The following is a 19202-nucleotide window of genomic DNA, read 5'->3' as shown; positions in this document are numbered from 1 at the left end:
CAGTAGGCAGCTTTGTCCAGAATTTATCAAAGGAAGTCCTTATGTTTGTACACAAGATTGTACTGGAAGGAATGTTCATCGAAATGGTTTATGAAGCAGAACCTTCAGCTGTTTTGAATTGGCTTCAGCTCATTTGAATTTATTGAGTCAGTTCAATAAATTACAATAATACTGGTCAGTCACTAAAAAATAATGAAAGTTTAAGAACTTGAATAAAATAGCAGCATATAGGCAAGAAAAATAGATCGATTGTATTTTACATTTAAGAATAAAGGTAGGGTCAGTGCGGTGGCTCACACCTGTAATCCCAGGACTTTGAGAGGCTGAGGCAGGCGGATCACGAGATCAGGAGTTCAAGACCACCTGATCAGCATGGTGAAAGCCTGTATTTACTAAAAATACAAAAATTAACCTGGTGTGGTGGCACAGGCCTGTAATCCCAGCTACTTAGGAGGCTGAGGGAGGAGAATCACTTGAACCCGGGAGGTGGAGGTTGCAGTGACCTCCGATAGCACCATTGCACTCCAGCCTGGGCAACAGAGCAAGACTCTGTCTCAAAAAATTAGTTAGTTAATTAATTAATTAAAGGTAGATGGCCAGGCAAGGTGGCTCATGCCTATAATCCCAGCACTTCAGGCTGAGGCGGGCAGATGGGCAGATCACCTGAGGTCAGGAGTTGAAGACTAGTTTGGCCAACATGGTGAAACCCCATCTCTACTAAAAAATAGAAGAATGAGCTGGGTGTGGTGGCGCACACCTGTAGTATAATCCATGCCCTTTGGGAAGCCAAGGCGGGCAGATCACTCGAGGCCAGGAGTTTGAGACCAGCCTGGACAACATGATGAAACCACATCTCTACTAAAAATACAAAAACTGGCCAGGCATGGTGGCGCATGCCTGTAATTTCAGCTACTCGGGAGGCTGAGGCAGGAGAATCACTGAAACCCAGGAGGTGGAGGCTGCAGTGAGCCAAGATTGTGCCACTGCACTCTAGCCTGGAAAACAGAGCTAGACCACATCTCTAAATAAATAAAATAAAGGGGAGAAGAAAAAGGAGACAGATTCTTTACCAAAGAATTTGTGGTGGCTGGGCACCGCGGCTCACGCCTCTAATCCCAGCACTTTGGGAGGCCGAGGCAGGTGGATCATGAGGTCAGGAGTTTGAGACCAACCTGACCAACATGGTGAAACCCTGTCTCTACTAAAAATACAAAAATTAGCTGGGCATAGTGGCACATGCCTGTAATCCTAGCTACTCAGGAGGTTGAGGCAGGAGAATTGCCTGAACATGGGAGGCGGAGGTTGCAGTGAGCTGAGATCACACCACTGCACCCAGCCTGGGCAACAGAGTGAGACTCCATCTCAAAAAAAAAAAAAGCCTTTGTGGCTGCAGATCTCTCGATTCTCGTGTTCTTACTGTTGACTCTTCTTCCTCTCCTCTTCCTGAAAGGGCCACCTGAGTGAGGGGTACGGCCAGCTGTGCAGCATCTACCTGAAACTGCTGAGAACGAAGATGGAGTACCACACCAAAGTAAGTCTCTGCGGACAGTTCTCCTGTCCCCGCCGCCTCCCCTGCTCCATAGCCCTCAGCACCTCCTGGGGCTCGGTTCTCAGATCTTTCGGGTAATAGACTGCCCGGGTTTCTGGGGAAGTGTGGGAATCCTGTACCCCAGCTGTAGGAGAGGAAAGCCGTCGCCAGGCCCCTGGGGCGTGATGAGGGCTGGGATTTTGGCCTGTGTCTTCTGCACTCTCTGTTCCCCATTTTGCAACTAGAAAGAGCAACCGGCCGGGCGCAGTGGCTCACACCTGTAATCCCAGCACTTTGGAAGGCCCAGGTGGGTGAATCACCTGAGGTCAGGTGTTAGAGGCCAGCCTGGCCAACATGGCAAAACGCTGTCTCTACAAAAAATACAAAAATTAGCTGGGCATGGTGGTGCATGCCTGTAATCCCAGCCACTCCGGAGGCTGAGGCTTGAGAATGGCTTGAACCCAGGAGGCGGAGGTTGCAGTGAGCTGAGATGGTGCCACTGCACTCCAGCCTGAGCTATAGAGCAAGACTCTGTCTCAAAAAAAGAAAACTATTAAATGAGAAGTGGAAGGAGGAAGAGCCTACGGTAGGATTTTAGGTGGAAAAGGAGAGAAGGGAGGGAGTGTAGAAAGCAGCAAGGCTGAGAAGAAGGTTAGAGAGGAAGGGGAGTGGGGTGGGAGCTGGGGCAGCAGCACTGCGGGGGTGATAGAGAGGGAGGGCCCCTTTCCTTGTGTATAGGAAGAGAGCAGAGTTCAGTGGCATCAGAAACAGCCAGTGCCAATAGCCAGGCCTTTAGCTTTTAATCATGTGGAAGGGCAGAAGGGAATGGTCACGTGGGCTTCAAGAATTGGGGTCGAATGAGGATGCAACTGGCTTTGCTTCCAAAGGCTCTGGAGCTCACTGCTCTCTTGTTTTTCCTGGTTTTAGAAAGCAGGGAAAATGGGGAAGCTGGTGTTGTCTAAGTGTGGAGGAGCAAAGGACTTTTCCAGTTTTTATCAATTAGCAATACAAGAGCAGAGAAGCAGGCTGGGTGCAGTGGCTCACACCTGCAATCCCAGCATTTGGGGAGGCCGAGGCTTGAGGTGAGACCACCTTGGGCAACATAGCGAGACCCCATCTCTAAAAAGAATTTTTTTTTTCAGTTAGGCTGGGTGTGGTGGCTCAGCCTATAATCTCAGCACTTTGGGAGGCTTAGGCGAGTGGATTACCTGAAGTCAGGAGTTCAAGACCAACAGGGGCAACATGGTGAAACCTGTCTCTACTAAAAATACTAAAACATTAGCTGGGCATGGTGGTGGGCACCTGTTAATCCCAGTTACTCAGGAGGCTGAGAGGCAGGAGAATCGCTTGAACCCAGGAGGCTGAGGTTGCAGTGAGCTGAGATCATGCCACTGCACTTTAGCCTGGGTGACAGAGTAAGACTCCATCTTGAAAACAACCAGAAAAACTCCCACACACATTAAAGAAAAATTCATTCTCTGGCCAGGAGCGGTAGCTCATGCCTATAATCCCAGGACTTTGGGAGGCTGAGGCGAGCGGATCATCTGAGGTCAGGAGTTCAAAATCAGCCTGGCCAACATGGCAAAATGCCGTCTCTACTAAAAATACAAAAAACAAAAACAAATTAGCCTGGTATGGTGGTGTACGCCTGTAGTCCCAGCTACTTAGGAGGCTAAGGTGGAGGATCGCTTGAGCCCAGGAACTGGAGGCTGCGGTGAGTGATTATCACACCACTGCACTCCAGCATGGTGAGTGAGGCCCTGTCTCTAAAAAATAAAACGAGAGAGAAACAGGAGAGAGTTGTTCCCCCTCCTCTGCCATGTAAGCGATGTAACCAGGATGAGGCCCCTCCTCCAGGGACGAAGTCTGTCAACACCTTGACCTTGGACTCCCCAGCTGCCAGAACTGCGAGACACTCTCTGTGGTTTAAGCCACCCAGTGTGTGGTATCTTGTTATAGCTGCCCGAGCCGACAGACGGATGTTCAGGCTGGAGAGCGTAAATGCACAGTGACACCAGCTGTGAGTCCTTTTCCAGGGACCGTTGGCAGCTGGCCCTAGGTGCAGAGCCCATGACAAGGACCCAGGCTCAGCAGGTCCTTGAAGCAGTGTGGTGGAAAGGCAGGCAGGGGGTGGGGGAGTGGAGCCAGGCCACCAGTCATGATCTCCAGACTGAGCCAAGAAGCAAATGCAGGCAGAGAGATGCGGAGGAGAGGGAGCGGGAGGGGACTGGCCATGTCTGAGACAGAGGAGCTTGAGTAGTGGGTGGATCTGAGGGCAGAAGAGGACTGTAAGGGCAGAGGCCTGGGTGATGCAGCCAGAGAGGGAGACGCTGGAGTGGAGAGTTCTAGGCAGGGATGTTTTAGATGATAGCAGAGTCCAGAATGGATGCACATAGCTTGGGGTGGAGTCAAGGTGAAAGTACTGAAATTAAGGAGGTCAGAGGTTGTAATCTCAGGGTGCATGACTTGGTGCAAAGGAAAACTGTGTCCCGGGTGCCAGAGACTTGGGCGAATGCCAGGTAGGGACCAGGAGATGCTTATCTTCATTGATGAGGAGATAAAAAGGGGGAAATGATCAAATCAAATGAAATAGCAAGCAAGAGCCGTGGTGATGTGGAATGGAGAAACTGGCAGCAGGGCACAATGGTGACTGATGCCTGTAATCCTAGCACTTTGGGCAGCTAAGGTGGGAGGATCCCTTGAGGCCAGGAGTTCAAGACCAGTCTGAGCAACATAGCAACACCCCATCTCATTTTATTTAATTTTTTTAGATTTATTTATTTATAATCTCAGCACTTTGGGAGGCTGAGGCCAGTGGATCGCTTGAGCTTAGGAGTTTGAGACCAGCCTAGCCAACATGGTGAAACCCCATCTCTACTAAAAATACACAGATTAGCCAGGCCTGGTGGCGCATGCCTATAATCCCAGTTACCTGGGAGGCCGAGGCAGGAGAATTGCTTGAACCCAGAGGTGGAAGTTGCAGTGAGCCGAGATTACGCCTGGGCAACAGGGTGAGACTCTGTCTCAAAAACTTTAAAAAATGAAAGATTTATTTATTTATTTATTTATTTTGAGACAGAATCTTCCTCTGTTGCCCAAGCTAGAGTGCAGTGGTGCAATCTTGGCTCACTGCAACCTCTGCCCCTGGGTTCAAGAGATTCTTGTGTCTCAGCCTCCTGAGCAGCTGGAATTACAGGCGTGCGCCATCAGGCTTGGCTAATTTTTTTATTTTTAGTAGAGATGGGGTTTCACCATGTTGGCCAGGCTGGTCTCCAACTCCTGACCTCAAGTGATCTGCCCAGCTTGGCCTCCAAAGGGAGGCCTGGGATTACAGGCAGGAGCCACCGCGCCTGGCCTAGAACCTAAGGTATTCACTTGTACATGTAGAATTCCCACGATGGAATGGCCACCCATCTCTGTGGCCTTTTCCCTTTGCCACAGGGACAAACACACAAATGACAGGATCATGCTGTAGATACTGAGCAATGATTGATGACACCAGCTAGTTTTTCTTTTTTTCTTGTTTTGAGGTAGGGTCTCTCTGTAGCCAGCTGGAGTACAGCAGCCTTGAACTGTAGCCTTAAACTCCTGGGCTCAAGCCATCCTCCCGCCCGGGCCTCCCAAGTAGCAGGGACCGCAGGTGTGTGCCACCACGCCAGGCTGAAAGAGAGCTCTTTATGTGCCCTGCCCTGATCCTTCTGCCTCCTTTCCAGAATCCCAGGTTCCCAGGCAACCTGCAGATGAGTGACCGACAGCTGGATGAGGCTGGAGAGAGTGACGTGAACAACTTGTAAGTGGCACCTGCCCTGAGCCCAGGGAGGGAGAAAGCTTTTGTGGATGCTGTCGCTTCTTATATGGGTTACTGAGGGCCTGGTGGGAGGGGCCTTGGCTGGGGTGGGCACCAAAGCCCCCAGGTGACTTGGCCTTGGGGCCACTTATTTATTGGTGGTGCCTCATCCAGAACCCCTGCCTGGCTGTTTCACACCCCAAAGCTTTCCTGTCTGTCTCACTTTCAGCCCTCCGACTCCAACACTGGTACCTATCCTCTTCCTCTGTCACTGTCACTTTTTCTTTTCTTTTTGAGAGGGAGTCTCACTCTGTCACCCAGGCTGGCGTGCAGTGGGACAATCTTGGCTGACTGCCCCTTCACCTCCGGGTTCAAGTGATTCTCCGAGTAGCTGGGATTACAGGTGCCTGCCACCACGCCCAGGTAATTTTTGTATTTTTAGTAGAGATGGGTTTTCACCATGTTGGCCAGGCTGATCTCGAACTCCTGACCTCAGGTGATCCACCCACCTTGGCCTCCCAAAGTTCCGGAATTACAGTTGTGAGCCACCACACCTGACCTGTCGATGTTACTGTTGACTCTTCACCAGCCTGCACTTGCAAATGGCCATAGTAACCATGGGGCTTAGACTTGGAGCTGGAGTTGTGTATGTTCGTGCACGCACGTGAGCGTGGGGGACCAGAGGCAGCAGTGTAGAGCATCGGGGAGGGGACGAGTAACAGACCAGCCTCAGGCTGTGGAGGGTAAGCTCTCTTTCCTCTTGGGTCCAGTTTCCAGTTAACAGTGGAGATGTTTGACTATCTGGAGTGTGAACTCAGCCTCTTCCAAACGGGTGAGTCTCTTCCCTCCCGTCTAACCCAGACTCATGGGAACCGCCCAACTCCCAATCCTCCCCTCCCTGAAAGGTGTGAGCACAAGGGGTAGAAAAATACGGACATTGACACCCCATCTCTGGGCTCGCCATTCCTCTGCAGGGAGGGACTGAAGCTCTTTGGTATTTTTTCTTTAATTATATTTTAAGTTCTGGGACACACATGTAGAATGTGCAGGCTTATTACACAGGTATACATGTGCCATGGTGGTTTGCTGCACCCATCAACCCATCATCTACATTAGGTATTTCTCCTAATATCCCTCCCGTAGCCCTCCACCCCGCAACAGGTCCCGGTGTGTGATGTTCCCCTCCCTGTGTCCCTGTGTTCTGATCGTTCAGTACCTGCTTATGAGTGAGAACATGCAGTGTTTGGTTTTCTGTTCCTGTGACAGTTTGCTGAGAATGATGGGTTCCGGTTTCATATATGTCCTTGCAAAGGACATGAACTCATCATTTTTTATGGCTGCATAGTATTCCATGGTGTATATGTGCCACATTTTCTTTATCCAGTCGATCATTGATGGGCATTTGGGTTGGTTCCAGGTCTTGGCTATTGTGAACAGTGCCACAGTAAACATACATGTACATGTGTCTTTATAATAGAAAGGTCTCTGCCAGGCACAGTGGCTCACGCCTGTCAGCCCAGCACTTTGGGAGGCTGAAGAGGGTGGATCACTTGAGGTCAGAAGTTCAAGACCAGCCTGGCCAACATGGTGAAACCCCGACTCTACTAAAAATTCAAAAATTAGCTGGGCATGGTGGGGCATGCCTGTAATCCTAGTTACTTGAGAGGCTGAGGCAGGAGAATTGCTTGAACCCAGGAGGTGGCGGTTGGAATGAGCCAAGATTGCACCATTGCACTCCAGCCTGGGAGACATAGCAAGACTACATCTTGAAAGAGAGAGAGAGAGAGAGAGAGAGAGAGAGAAGGTCTTGCTTCGTCACCCAGGCTGGGCGTGTTATGGCACACTGCAGCCTCCAACAAGCCATCCTCTCACCTCAGCCTTCTAAGCAGCTGGGACTACAGGCACACACCACCACATCTGGCTGATTTTTTAATATTTTTTGAAGAGATGGGGGTCTCACTGTATTGCCCAGGCTGGTCTTGAACTCTTGCCCTCAAGGTATCTTCCTGACTCAGCCTCCCAAAGTCCTGGGATGACAGGCCTGAGCTACCACATTTGGTCGCCTAGGTATTTTCAAAGTGGGTGGTTTCACGTTTGAGCAGAAAGACCACACACTGCCCTTCCTGCTGGCCTCCCTCCTGAAGCGCGGGCCTCCAAAATCCCAAAGACAGGACTTACCGCTTTGCTAGCCCCTGGACCGGGGCCACGGCCCTGCACAGCCCTTGGTCTGGTCCTGTCTGCCACTCAGAGCTGGGCTGGCTCACGGGCCCCATTTCTGCTGAGGAGGAAGGGCTCATGTCTGTTCTTGAGTTGGCAGCCATGGGAACAAGCTCGTCAGGACTGGTTGTCACCCAAGTCCACAGGAGAAGCGCACAGAGCCCTGTTCCTGAGTGGGGGGGAGTTGGCCACACTTCCAGGCTCCCGTCTGCCAAGAATTGTGGTGCCTGCAGACCTCTAACACTTCCCTGACAAGCCTCAGCTGGTCCCCTTCTCTCCAGCGTGTCTCCTCCCCACACCTCCCAGCAGGCTCCCCTCCCTTCGCTGGGGGACGTAAGCCCAGTGTTCTGAGACTCAGCACGCTCTGCAACAGGCATCCAACTGAAAGAGGATGTTCCGCATTGCAGGTCTCCATGTGCAAGCTTGGCGGTCTCATGCGCAAGCCTGGCGGGCTTCCCTGCATGTGGACCCGCAGGGCTCACTCATGGGGCTTGGACTCTCTTGCCCCGAATTTCAGCTTCCTTCAGCATGTTCATCGGTGCAGATATGCCTGCTACTGGCTTCTTTTCCAGAATGTTCTGTTTTGTGTCGTACTATGGCTGGGACAGGGCGACAAATTCCATGATATATTGACCAGTTTTCAGCACAGGATGGGGTCAGAAAAACACCAGAAATAGGCCGGGCGCAGTGGCTCACGCCTGTAATCCCAGCACTTTGGGAGGTCGAGGTGGGCGGATCACCTGAGGTCAGGAGTTCGAGACCAGCCTGGCCTAACATAACCCCATCTCTACTGAAAATACAAAAATTAGCCGGGCGTGGTGGCGCATGCCTGTAATCCCAGCTACTTTGGAGTCTGAGGCAGGAGGATCGCTTGAACCTGGGAGGCAGAGATTGTAAGCCAAGGTCACACCACTGCACTTCAGCCTGGGTGACGAGCAAGATTCTGTCTCAAAAAAAAAAAAGAAAGAAAGACAAACACCAGAAACAGCTGGAAACGTCGGTCTGTGGGAGAAAGGGATACTCGGCTGACTAGGAAGTTATTTGAGCAGGGCTCAGCAGCTCCAGCACAAAAGTCAGTGGAGAAATAAAAATGAAACAGAATCCAGTCTGTGCCCTAAGCTGCTCCCAGTCCGATTGAAAGAAGTGATGTATATGCTTTTTTTTTTTTTAATGTATTGGGGCCAGACAAGGTGGCTCACGCCTGTAATCCTAGCACGTTGGGAGGCCGAGGCAGGTGGATCATGATGAGGTCAAGAGTTCGAGACCAGCTTAGCCAACATGGTGAAACTCATCTCTACTGAAAGTACAAAAATTAGCCAGGTGTGGTGCTGTGTGCCTGTAATCCCAGCTACTCAGGTGGCTGAGCTAAGAGAATTGCTCGAACCCGGGAGACAGAAGTTGCACTGAGTGGAGGTTGCAGTGGTCAGACATTGCACCACTGCACTCTGGCCTGGGCAACAGAGCAAGACTCCATCTTGAAAAATAAAGGCATTGGAAATGTTTGCATGAAAGTGTATGAACAAGTATACGTTGTTGTGGCTAGCTTTTCATCGCCAGGATTTGGGTAGGAACAACATAGGTGGATAATTCAGAATTCATTTGCATTTAGCTTTCATTTATTTTCTGTTTGTTTGTTTCTTTTGAGACAGTCTGGCTTTGTCACCCAAGCTGGAATGCAGTGGTGCAATCTCAGCTCACTGCAGCCTCTGCTTCTGGGGCTCAAGCCATCCTCCCACCTCAGCCTCCCAAGTAGCCGGGACTGCAGGCGCGTACCACCGTGCCCAGCTAATTTTTTTGTACTTTTTGTAGAGACGGGGCTTCACTATGTTGCTCTCAAATTTCTGAGCTCAAGCAATCTGCCTGCCTGGTCCTCCCAAAGTGCAGGGATTACAGGCATAAGCCACCGCACCCAGCCTGCATTTAGCTTTGGAATACGCTAGATCTGAATACAGGCATGAGTGAGATGTTTGGAATTGTCATCCTCCGGGAAAGTGCAGCCTAGGAGTTTGCACTTCAGCTGCTCCAAGCTCTCTCCCCATGGCCTTCGCCTCTCCTTGGGGCTGGCGGTCTGCCTGCCGCTGCTGTGGTGTTTAGGGAAGACTACCTTGGGTGGTCCTTCCAGTTCCTGATAGACGATGGACCATGAATAAGTGGAGATGGTGATGAGGCTCAAGGGGACTTGATTAGCCAGACGTGGCGGCTCACGCCTGTAATCCCAGCACTTTGGGAGACTGAGGTGGGTGGATCACCTGAGGTCAGAAGTTCGAGACCAGCCTGACCACTATGGTGAAACCCCATATTTAAAAAAAAAAAAAAAAAGAGTACTTGATTAGCTGAGAGAATGAGTGAGGAGTGCAGGTGGTGAGCTCAGCCATCTTTTTTGTGCCACATCTCATGAACCCTAGCTCTGGTTTTTTGTGTTTTGTTTTTGTTTTTGTTTTTTGAGATGGAATTTTGCTCCATCACCCAGGCTGGAGTGCAGTGAGTGGCACCATCTCAGCTCACTGCAACCTCTACCTCCCAGGTTCAAGCAATTCTCCTGCCTCAGTCTCCCAAGTAGCTGGGATTATAGGCACATGCCACCACTCCCAGCTATGTTTTGTGTTTTTAGTAGAGATGGGGTTTCACCATGTTAGCCAGGCTGATCTCGAACACCTGGCCTCAAGTGATCTGCCTGCCATGGCCTCCCATGAGCTACCGTGCCCAGCCTGCTCTGGTTTTATATGCATTGTTCACTAATATTATTACCACGAGATGCTGAGCTCTTCCTTAAAATGAGGAACCATGACCTACTCATCTTTCAGTTCTCTGTGTTCTAGCCCAGTGCCTGGTGAATAGCAGGCACTCAGCAATAAAAGAACAATTGCTTTTTGGAAAACAGCAGGCGGCCAGGTGGGGTGTGGCTCACGCCTATAAACCCAGCACTTTAGGAGGCTAAGGTGGGAAGGGTGCTTGAATCCAGGAGTTCAATACAGGTAGCTCTGCTCCAAAAGACTGAGTAATTCACCTTAGAGATTCCCAGAGCATGCAGCTGGAAGTTTCACTGTTTCTGTTTAATGAACTGTTTACCTATTTCATCACTGCTGTTTTTCTTATCTCTCTCTCTCTCTTTTTTTTTTTTTTTTTTTTGACATGGGGTGTTGCTCTGTCGCCCAGGCTACTGTACTGTGGTATGGCACAGTAGCTCACTGCAGCCTTGACCTCTCAGGCTCAAGTGATCCTCTTGCCTCAGCCTCCTGAGTAGCTGGGACCATGGGTGTACGCCACCACATCCGGCTAATTTTTAAATTTTTTTGTAGAGATAGGGTCTTGCTATATTACTAGGCTGGTCTCGAACTCCTGAGCTCAAGTGATCCTTCCACCTCAGCCTCCCAAAGTGCTGGGATTATAAGCATGAGTCACCATGCCCAGCCTCCTGTGTTTTAAGAAGCACCCCCGATGTGCACCGTCTAGCAGGGTACTCACTAGCCCCACGTGATCACTGAACTTGATTACAGTTAAATAACATTTTAAAGTCAGGTCCTCGGCTGCACTAGGCATATTTCAGGTAGCCACATATGGCTAACATATTAGAAGGTTTATGTGACCATTTGCGTAATTGCAGCATTCTATTGGATAGCACTGTTGCAGGCAATTCTGATGCGTGCTAAAATCTGGCAACCACTGAGTTTGAACATATAGTTTTCAACCCTGGATCCAGATTGGAATCTACCTGGTGGCTTTTTTTTTTTTCCGAAACACAGCCTCGCTCTTGCCCAGGCTGGAGTGCAGTGGTGCAATCTCAGTTCACTGCAACCTCCGCCTCCTGGCTTCAAGCAATTCTCATGCCTCATCCTCCGGAGTAGCTGGGACTACAGGTGACTGCCACCACACCCAGCCGATTTTTGTATTTTTAGTAGAGACGTGGTTTTGCCATGTTGGCCAGGCTGGCCTGGAACTCTTGACCTCCAACAGTCCGCCCACCTCAGCCTCCCAAAGTGCTGGGATTGTAGGCATGAGCCACGGTGCCTGGCCTCATGGAGGACAGCAGGGGGAGGCTTTTGAAACACAGGGATATCCCAACATACCGCAGACCAGTTGAAACGGGGGGCTGGCGGCGGTTCTGGGCATTGCAGGAGGACATTAGTTTTTCAGTCTCCTCAATCTCAAAGCCAAAGTCAAGAACCACCGCACGATCCCGTGCACTTTTCACAGCATTCTTACTGAAGTCTTAGGAGACCCTTACAAGGTATGCACTGTTACAGCTGCGTGTGCCCTACAGAAGAGCTTCTGGGGACACAGAGGGGCTGAGTATCTTGTCCACGGTGACACAGCTTTAGCTGTTCCAGGGGACCGAAGGGCATTCCTGGAAGGCACTGGGAATCGAGGGCAGGCAGGGAGATGGAACAGGCTGGGGGGTTCCTGCCAGTCGGAGCGTGAGGAAGCCGGTAGACTTGGGGATGGCTGCCTTGCAGTGACAGCTGCTTTTAATTTGTGTCAAGAAGAAAAGCTGCCTTTTAATTAGAACAGTTTGGGATTTTTATTTTTATTTTTTTCAGCCGCCAGACTAACCCAGTTACCAGGGATTAGTGCAGTCAGGGGAAACGGAACACACGCAGCCCTGGGCTTCCCTCTGGGCCAGCTCCGCTCACAGAGGGACCGCGGGGAGGGTCATTTCATTGCCCGCCACGTGCAGAGTCTGCAGAGGCAGTGGGTGGCCAGTGCAAGAAGGAAAGTCAGCCCTGGGCAGTGGAGTGCGCTGTGTCTTCAGCCAGGAGGCCAGTTGCTTGGTCTAGGATGGGGGTAGAGGGTGGATGTGGAGGGAGTCCCAGAGCGAGAAATTGATGGAGCAGCTTCATCTCTGAAACTCAGGAGGCTTCAGCAGGACTTCTGCTTTTGTTGATCGGGGTCCCGAGCTTCAGCCTTGGATCCTGACATGTCTTCCTTCTCCCAAGCCCTTTGTCTTATCTTTCTTGTTTTGTTTTTTTTTTTTTTTTTTTTTTGAGATGGAGTCTTGCTCTGTCTTTCAGACTGGAGTGCAGTAGCGAAATCTCAGCTCACTGCAACCTCCGCCTCCTGGGTTCAAGTGATTCTCCTGCCTCAGCCTCCTGAGTAGCTGGGATTACAGGCATGCACCACCATGCCTAGCTAATTTTTGTGTTTTTAGTAGAGATAGGGTTTTCCCATGTTGGAGAGGCTAGTCTCAACCCTGACCTCACATGATCCGCCCACCTCAGCCTCCTAAAGTGCTGGGATTACAGGCATGAGCCACCGCACCCAACCAAAACCACTTCTTGACCTTGTGACGGCCTTCAGGTTACTTACCTTTTGTTTCTTCACCTGTCTAATGCAGATACGTTTACCTATCTCAGGGGAGTGATGTCAGAGTTAAATGAATTAGATGAGGTAAAGCCTGTGCAGAATCGGTCCTTGGTATATGTTAGACCCCTGCCTCTGCCCCTCCATAGAGATTGCCTGTCATTTCCTGGCCCCACCACCTCTCTCCCTCACTTTTATTTCCTAGTGTTCAACTCCTTGGACATGTCCCGCTCTGTGTCCGTGACGACAGCAGGGCAGTGCCGTCTTGCCCCGCTGATCCAGGTCATATTGGACTGCAGCCACCTTTATGACTACACTGTCAAGCTTCTCTTCAAACTCCACTCCTGTGAGTACCGCAGGCCAGATCTTACATGAGATTCAGGCCAGAGAGGGGATCCCAGCCTGAGGATGTTCCTGGAGAAATGCAGCCCTTCTCAGTGCCTTTGGCTGTATCTCCTTGTGTTCCAAAAGGCCCCAGAGCTCCTGACCATTGTGAGGATGCAAGAGCGGCGCCAGGGCTTTGGTGTGTCCAGGAAAGCACCTGGCTTGCCACTGTTGTGTCCCAGTGTGTTACGGGATCTTTAGGGTGTTGATTTCCTGGCTGGAAACCTGTGGCTAGTGGCGCCTTTGCCTGAGCTCTTGCTCTGCATTCAGGAAGAATGAGGTATGCAGACAAGCGGAGGGTGGACGAGGCGAAGAGGAGTGTTACTGAGTATTAGAACAGCTCAGAGGAGACCGCAGTGGGTAGCCCTCTCTGTAGGCAGAGTGTTCAGCTCTCAGCAGAAAAGAGAACACACAGTGAGTAGCTCCTCTCTGCAGCTGGTCGTCCTGGCGTTTCTGCAGGTCTCTGAAGCCCTCAGCAGAGAGGGTCGCTCCTCTTTATAACTGGTCGTCCATCTCTGCTTAGCTGTGGCTGAGCTCAGGGCTTTTATGGGCCTCAGAGGAGACCAAATGCACCCCCACTGGTCCATGGGCAGACCCAGAAAAAGCACCATAAATTCCCATTTCAGTCTGTGGGACTGGCAGCCCAGCCCCCACTGGGGACCTGCTGCTTCCACCCAGGAATCTCTCTGCCTCCCGCTGCCATTCATGGCACCAGGGTTCAGCCCCAACTTTACTCTAAGATCAGAGTGGGTGCTGACAGGAGGGAAAAGAAGCCAGGCAGTAGGAGAAGGCTCTTCTGGGTCTGTAAGGGGAAGGAGAGCCTTCCCAGGCCCAGAAGAGTGCAGGGATGCCTGAGTCTGCAGCTGGGCTTGTGGGTGGGTGTGGGGTGGCGGGGCTGCTGCCTGCTCCAGGGAGCAGGAGGCCCTGGTCTGCAGCTGCAGCTGCACCCGGGAGGGCATGGTTCCTGCCTGCTCCCGGCCCCCCGGAGAGGCTCAGATCTGCAGCCACAACTTGGGCGGCTACAGCCCCACCCAGCGGGGGAGAGGCTTCTGCCTGCCCCATGGAGTATGCAGCCTTGGCCATGCCTCCCTGCTTCAGCGGGCATGATGGCAGTGGCAGGCCACCTGGACTGGTGGCTGCCATCACCAGGTCCTCTCTGTCTGCCTCTAGCTTCAGCACGTGTATCCTACGAACCACACAATTAACAGCAGACCCGGCCTAGACCTGCATGAGCTAACGTCATGATTTCCAGACCATTGATCCACACGATCCCTTTGTGCAAATGGAATTTTATGGAGAAATATAAATTATAAAGCACAGCTGCTCATTAAATGGAGACCTAACCCTCACCTCGCTTTAGTTCCCTGGGGTGCCCTTAGCAGAATATAGATAGTTTGGAGGTTCTGGTCTTGCAGAAGTTCTTACACCTTTTTATTTGAGACAGAGTCTCACTCTCTCACCCAGTCTGCAGTACAGTGGTGTGATCTCAGCTCACTGCAACCTCTGCCTACCGGGTTCAAGCGATTCTTGTGCCTTAGCCTCCCAAGAAGCTGGGACCACAGGTGTGTGCTACCACACCCAGCTAATTTTTGTTTGTTTTTTGAATTTTTGGTAGAGATGGGGTTTCCCCATGTTGACCAGGTTGGTCTCAAACTCCTAGTCTCAAGTGATCCGCCCACCTCAGCCTCCTGAAGTGCTAGGATTACAGGGTGTGACCCACCGCACCCAGCCAGTTCTTACACTTTTGTGTGCTTCTGGTTTAAAATGATGTGTCTGGACCAGGCACAGTGGCTCACACCTGTAATCCCATCACTTTGGGAGGCTGATACAGGCAGATCTCTTGAGCTCAGGGGCTGGAGATCAGCCCGAGCAACATAGCGAAACCCCTGTCTCTACAAAAAAATACAAAAATTAGCCAGGCATGGTAACATGCACCTATAGTCCCAGCTACCCAGGAGGCTAAGGCTGGAGGATTGCTTGAGCCCCGGAGGTCAAGGCTACAGGGAGCCATGTTTATGCACTCCAGCCTGAGTGACACAGCAAGACCCTGCCTCAAAAAAAAAAAAATAGTAGTATAAGACAGTATACTCTGTAACTGTCGTCATTGACATGTAGTGAATCTCATTATTTAGACAGTACAAGGGAAGGAAGTAGCATCGCTCAAATTAATCTGGGATGGTTTTGTGGAAGGGAGATTGGAATTAGCTGCCCAAGGATTAGAAAGGCTTAGCAAGTCAGCCTGCCAGAAGGGAGCTGAGAGGGTGCAGTGGGCCTCCAAGAGAAGGGACCAGCTACTTAGAGCACTGAATACAGATGAACTTTTCATTGTTTTCAACGGAAACGTCTCATTATTTCCAAGAACACTGTTGCTCAGTAGAACGTCGCCACTAGAATGTCACCACTGCCTTTTTGTAAAATGAGGGTGTGGTGATGCACACCTGTAGGTCCAGCTACCCCGGAGGCTGAGAGAGTTATGAGAAGAGACAGGTAATTAAGTGTTTGGGTTTAAAGGCCTTCTTTGAAGGCAGGGAATACCCAAGACCCACACTAATTGCCTCTGGGCTGGGGAAGGGGTAGGAGGGATGATCTCTACAATATATACTTTTTTTTGAGACAGGGTCTCACTCTGTCATCCAAGCTGGAGTGTAATGGCACGAGCTCAGCCCATTGCAACCTCCAGCTCCCGGGTTCAAGCCATTCTCCTGCCTCAGCCTCCCGAGTAGCTGGGATTACAGGTGCCCGCCACCACACCTGCCTAATTTTTGTATTGTTTTTAGTAGAGACAGGGTTTCTCCATGTTGGCCAGGCCAGTCTTGAATTCCTGAGCTCAAGTGGTCCTCCCGCCTCGGCTTCCCAAAGTGCTGGGATTATGGGTGTGAGCCACTGCACCCAGCCCTCTTTTCTAAAAATAAACATTTATTTTTGTTTTAGGTCTATGGAAAAGTTATAAAAATAGTAACGAGAGTTCTCGTATACCCAGTACTGTTTTCCACGTATTCATATGTTCATATGAAACGTTTGTCACAACTAATGAAGCAGCGTTGATACTTTACTATCAAAGTCTGTACTTTATTTGGACTGTCACAGTTTTTGCCAAATGTCCTCTTCTGTCCCAGAATCTCATCCAGTACACCATGTGACACCATGTGACATTCAGTTGTGGTGTCTCCTTAGGTTCCTCTTGGCAATGATGTTTCATTTCTCAGACGTCCCTCGTTGCTGATGACTGACAGTGTTGGGTTTTCGGCATGATGTTCCCGGGTTCTGTTTGCCTGATGTTTTTCTCTTGGTTTAACTGGGGTTAAGGGTTCTTGGGGGAAAGATCATTTAGGTCAAGTGCCATATTCATTCACGGTCCACTTTTGCCATCCTGTTTTTGTTTTCGTTGGGTTTTTTCTTTCTTTTTTTTTTTTTTTATAATCGGGCCTTGCTCTGTCACCCAGGCTGGAATGCAGTGGTACAATCACAGCTGACTACGGCCTCAAATTCCTGGGCCAAAAGATCTTCCCACCTCAACCTCTGGAGTAGCTAGGACCCCAGTACACACCACCACACCTGGCTAACTTTTATTTTTTAATTTTTCTAGAGATAGGGGTCTCACTGTGTTGCCCAGGCTGATCTCAAACTCCTGGGTACAAGCGATCCTCCCCGCTCAGCCTCCCAAAGTGCTGGGATTACGCGTGGGAGCCATTGCGCCCAGCCATCTTTTGCCATTTCGATAATCATGTTTTATACATGTGTTCCCTGATTTTATCTAATGAATGTATGACCCATTTCAAAATAACAAATTTAAATTTAAACAAATAAAGCAAACACTAAAAGGATTGCCAAGCCGTGGATCTATAGCCGAAATATGCAAATTCGCACATCTGAGAGGTGACAGGCCCTCAGAGAATCTGCTCTGTAGAGGAGGAGGCTGCCCTAAGAGGCCACCGCGTGTACAGTGTCACAGAGTTAGCTACCGACCAAGCCGGGACTGGAACTCAGATCCCAAGCCTCAATCCTTTTGGTTTTTTTGTTATTGTTGTTGTTATTGTTGTTGTCTTTTCTTTTCTTTTCTTTTCTTTTCTTTTCTTTTCTTTTAAGATGGGGTTTCACCATGATGGCCCAGCTGGTCTTGAACTCCTGACCTCAGGTGATCCACCCACCTCAGCCTCCCAAAGTGCTAGGATTACAGGCGTGAGCCACCATGCCCAGCCCTGTTGTTGTTGTTTTGAGATCAAGTCTCTGTCGCCTGGGCTAGAGTGCAGTGGTGCAATCTCGGCTCACCGCAACCTCTGCCTCCCAGATTCAAGTGATTCTCCTGCCTCAGCCTCTGTAGTAGCTGGGACTACAAGCGCATGCCACCATGCCCAGCTAATTTTTTGTATTTTTTAGTAGAGATGAGGTTTCACCATGTTAGCCAGGATGGTATTGATCTCCTGACCTCGTGATCTGCCTGCCTAGGCCTCCCAAAGTGCTGGAATTACAGGCATCAACCACCATGCCCAGCCCCTTGTTCTTTTTTTTGGCAGAGTCTTGCTGTCAAAAAGTACTAAAAGTGCAGTGGTGCAATCTCAGCTCACTGCAACCTCCGCCTCCCTGGTTGAAGTGATTCTCCTGCCTCAGCCTCTGGAGTAGCTGGGATTCCAGGCGCCTGCCACTCATACCCAGCTAATTTCTGTATTTTTAGAAGAGGCAGGGTTTCACCATGTTGGCCAGCCTGGTCTTGAAATCCTGACCTCAAGTGATCCTCCCGCCTTGGTCTCCCAAAGGGCTGGGATTACAGGTGTGAGCCACCGCACCCGGCCTTCAATCCCTTGTTCTTTGCCTTCTGACAGCCATCCTCTGGGGCAGGCTCTATGGATCTCTTCCAGACTAATACCAGCCCTGAGCCTCAGTATAAAACAAATGCAGGCAATACCTGAGAAAGAACTGCTCCCTCCTGCACCTGCCACGGTCCTGCTGGGTCAGGTCACCGTTGCTTCTCTAGTCTGGGACACAATTTCCACCCTATTGTGCCCGGCATGACTTGTCCTTCAGGAACTCACCGAGGTGGAAGGATTTGGAGGATAGGCATCTCCACACTCCTGCTGGTTCCTGCTGGGCTCCCTTGGTTACCAGACCTCGGGACGGCTCTAGGCCAGCCGTGGCCCCTGGCAGTGCTGGCCGCATGCCCGGGATGGCTGGGCCCCTCCCCTCCAGAGCCCCGCTGTGGCTTCCCTGCCCTCTGGTCTTCCTTCCCTCTCATACTCTTTCCAATTTCTTCCAGGCCTCCCTGCTGACACCCTGCAAGGCCACCGGGACCGCTTCATGGAGCAGTTTACGAAGTAAGTGGTTCAAGTAACAGGAATGGAGGTGAATCCAAGAGCGCTATGAAATCGTTAAGTCAGGCCAGGCGCAGTTGTTCACGCCTGTAATTCCAGCACTTTGGAAGGCTGAGGCTGGTGAATCACAAGGTCAAGAGCTCAAGACCAGCCCGGCCAAGATGATGAAACCCCGTCTCTACTAAAAATACAAAAATTATCATGGTGGTGGGCGCCTATAATCCCAGCTACTTGGGAGGCTGAGACAGAGAACTGCTTAAACCCAGGGGATGCAGGTTGCAATTAGTTGAAATTGCGCCACTGCACTCCAGCCTGGGCGACAGAGCGAGACTCTGTCTCAAAATAAATAAATAAAAATAAAATCATTAAGCCACATGAGAACACTGGCTTTAAAATACTTGAGAGGTGGCTGGACGCAGTGGCTCATGCCTATAACCCCAACACTTTGGAAGGCTGAGGCAGGAGGATTGCTTGAAGCCAGGAGTTCCACACTAGGCTGGGCAACATAACGAGAACCCGTCTCTATAGAAAAACACGTAAAACAAATTAGCTGGGCAAGGTGGTATGCACCTGCGATCCCAGCTACTCTTGAGAGGCTGAGGCAGGAGGATGGCTTAAGCCCAGGAGTTCGAGGCTGCAGTGAGCTATGATTGTGCCACTGCACTCCAGTCTAGGTGACAAA

The 19202-nt window shown here is 50.6% G+C and overlaps 1 protein-coding gene across 8 annotated transcripts in view; it reads left to right on the top strand.

The window, feature by feature from the left end:
• The window catches only part of HIP1 (huntingtin interacting protein 1), a 207594-nt gene that overhangs the window by 149854 nt on the left and 38538 nt on the right, over positions 1-19202 (top strand). For all 8 annotated transcript variants that reach the window (XM_035280273.3, XM_035280268.3, XM_035280261.3 and 5 more), the window contains exons 5-9: positions 1451-1531; positions 5242-5318; positions 6086-6147; positions 13036-13176; positions 18466-18523. In XM_035280273.3, the coding sequence (XP_035136164.3) occupies positions 1451-1531; positions 5242-5318; positions 6086-6147; positions 13036-13176; positions 18466-18523 (419 nt within the window). The remainder of the gene's footprint in view (positions 1-1450; positions 1532-5241; positions 5319-6085; positions 6148-13035; positions 13177-18465; positions 18524-19202) is intronic.

This window comes from Callithrix jacchus, chromosome 2 (genome assembly GCF_049354715.1).
Source record: "Callithrix jacchus isolate 240 chromosome 2, calJac240_pri, whole genome shotgun sequence".
NCBI classification, from domain to species: Eukaryota; Metazoa; Chordata; class Mammalia; order Primates; family Cebidae; genus Callithrix; species Callithrix jacchus.
The sequence above is the reverse complement of the archived record's forward strand: the minus strand, read 5'-3'. Positions and strand labels throughout refer to the sequence as shown.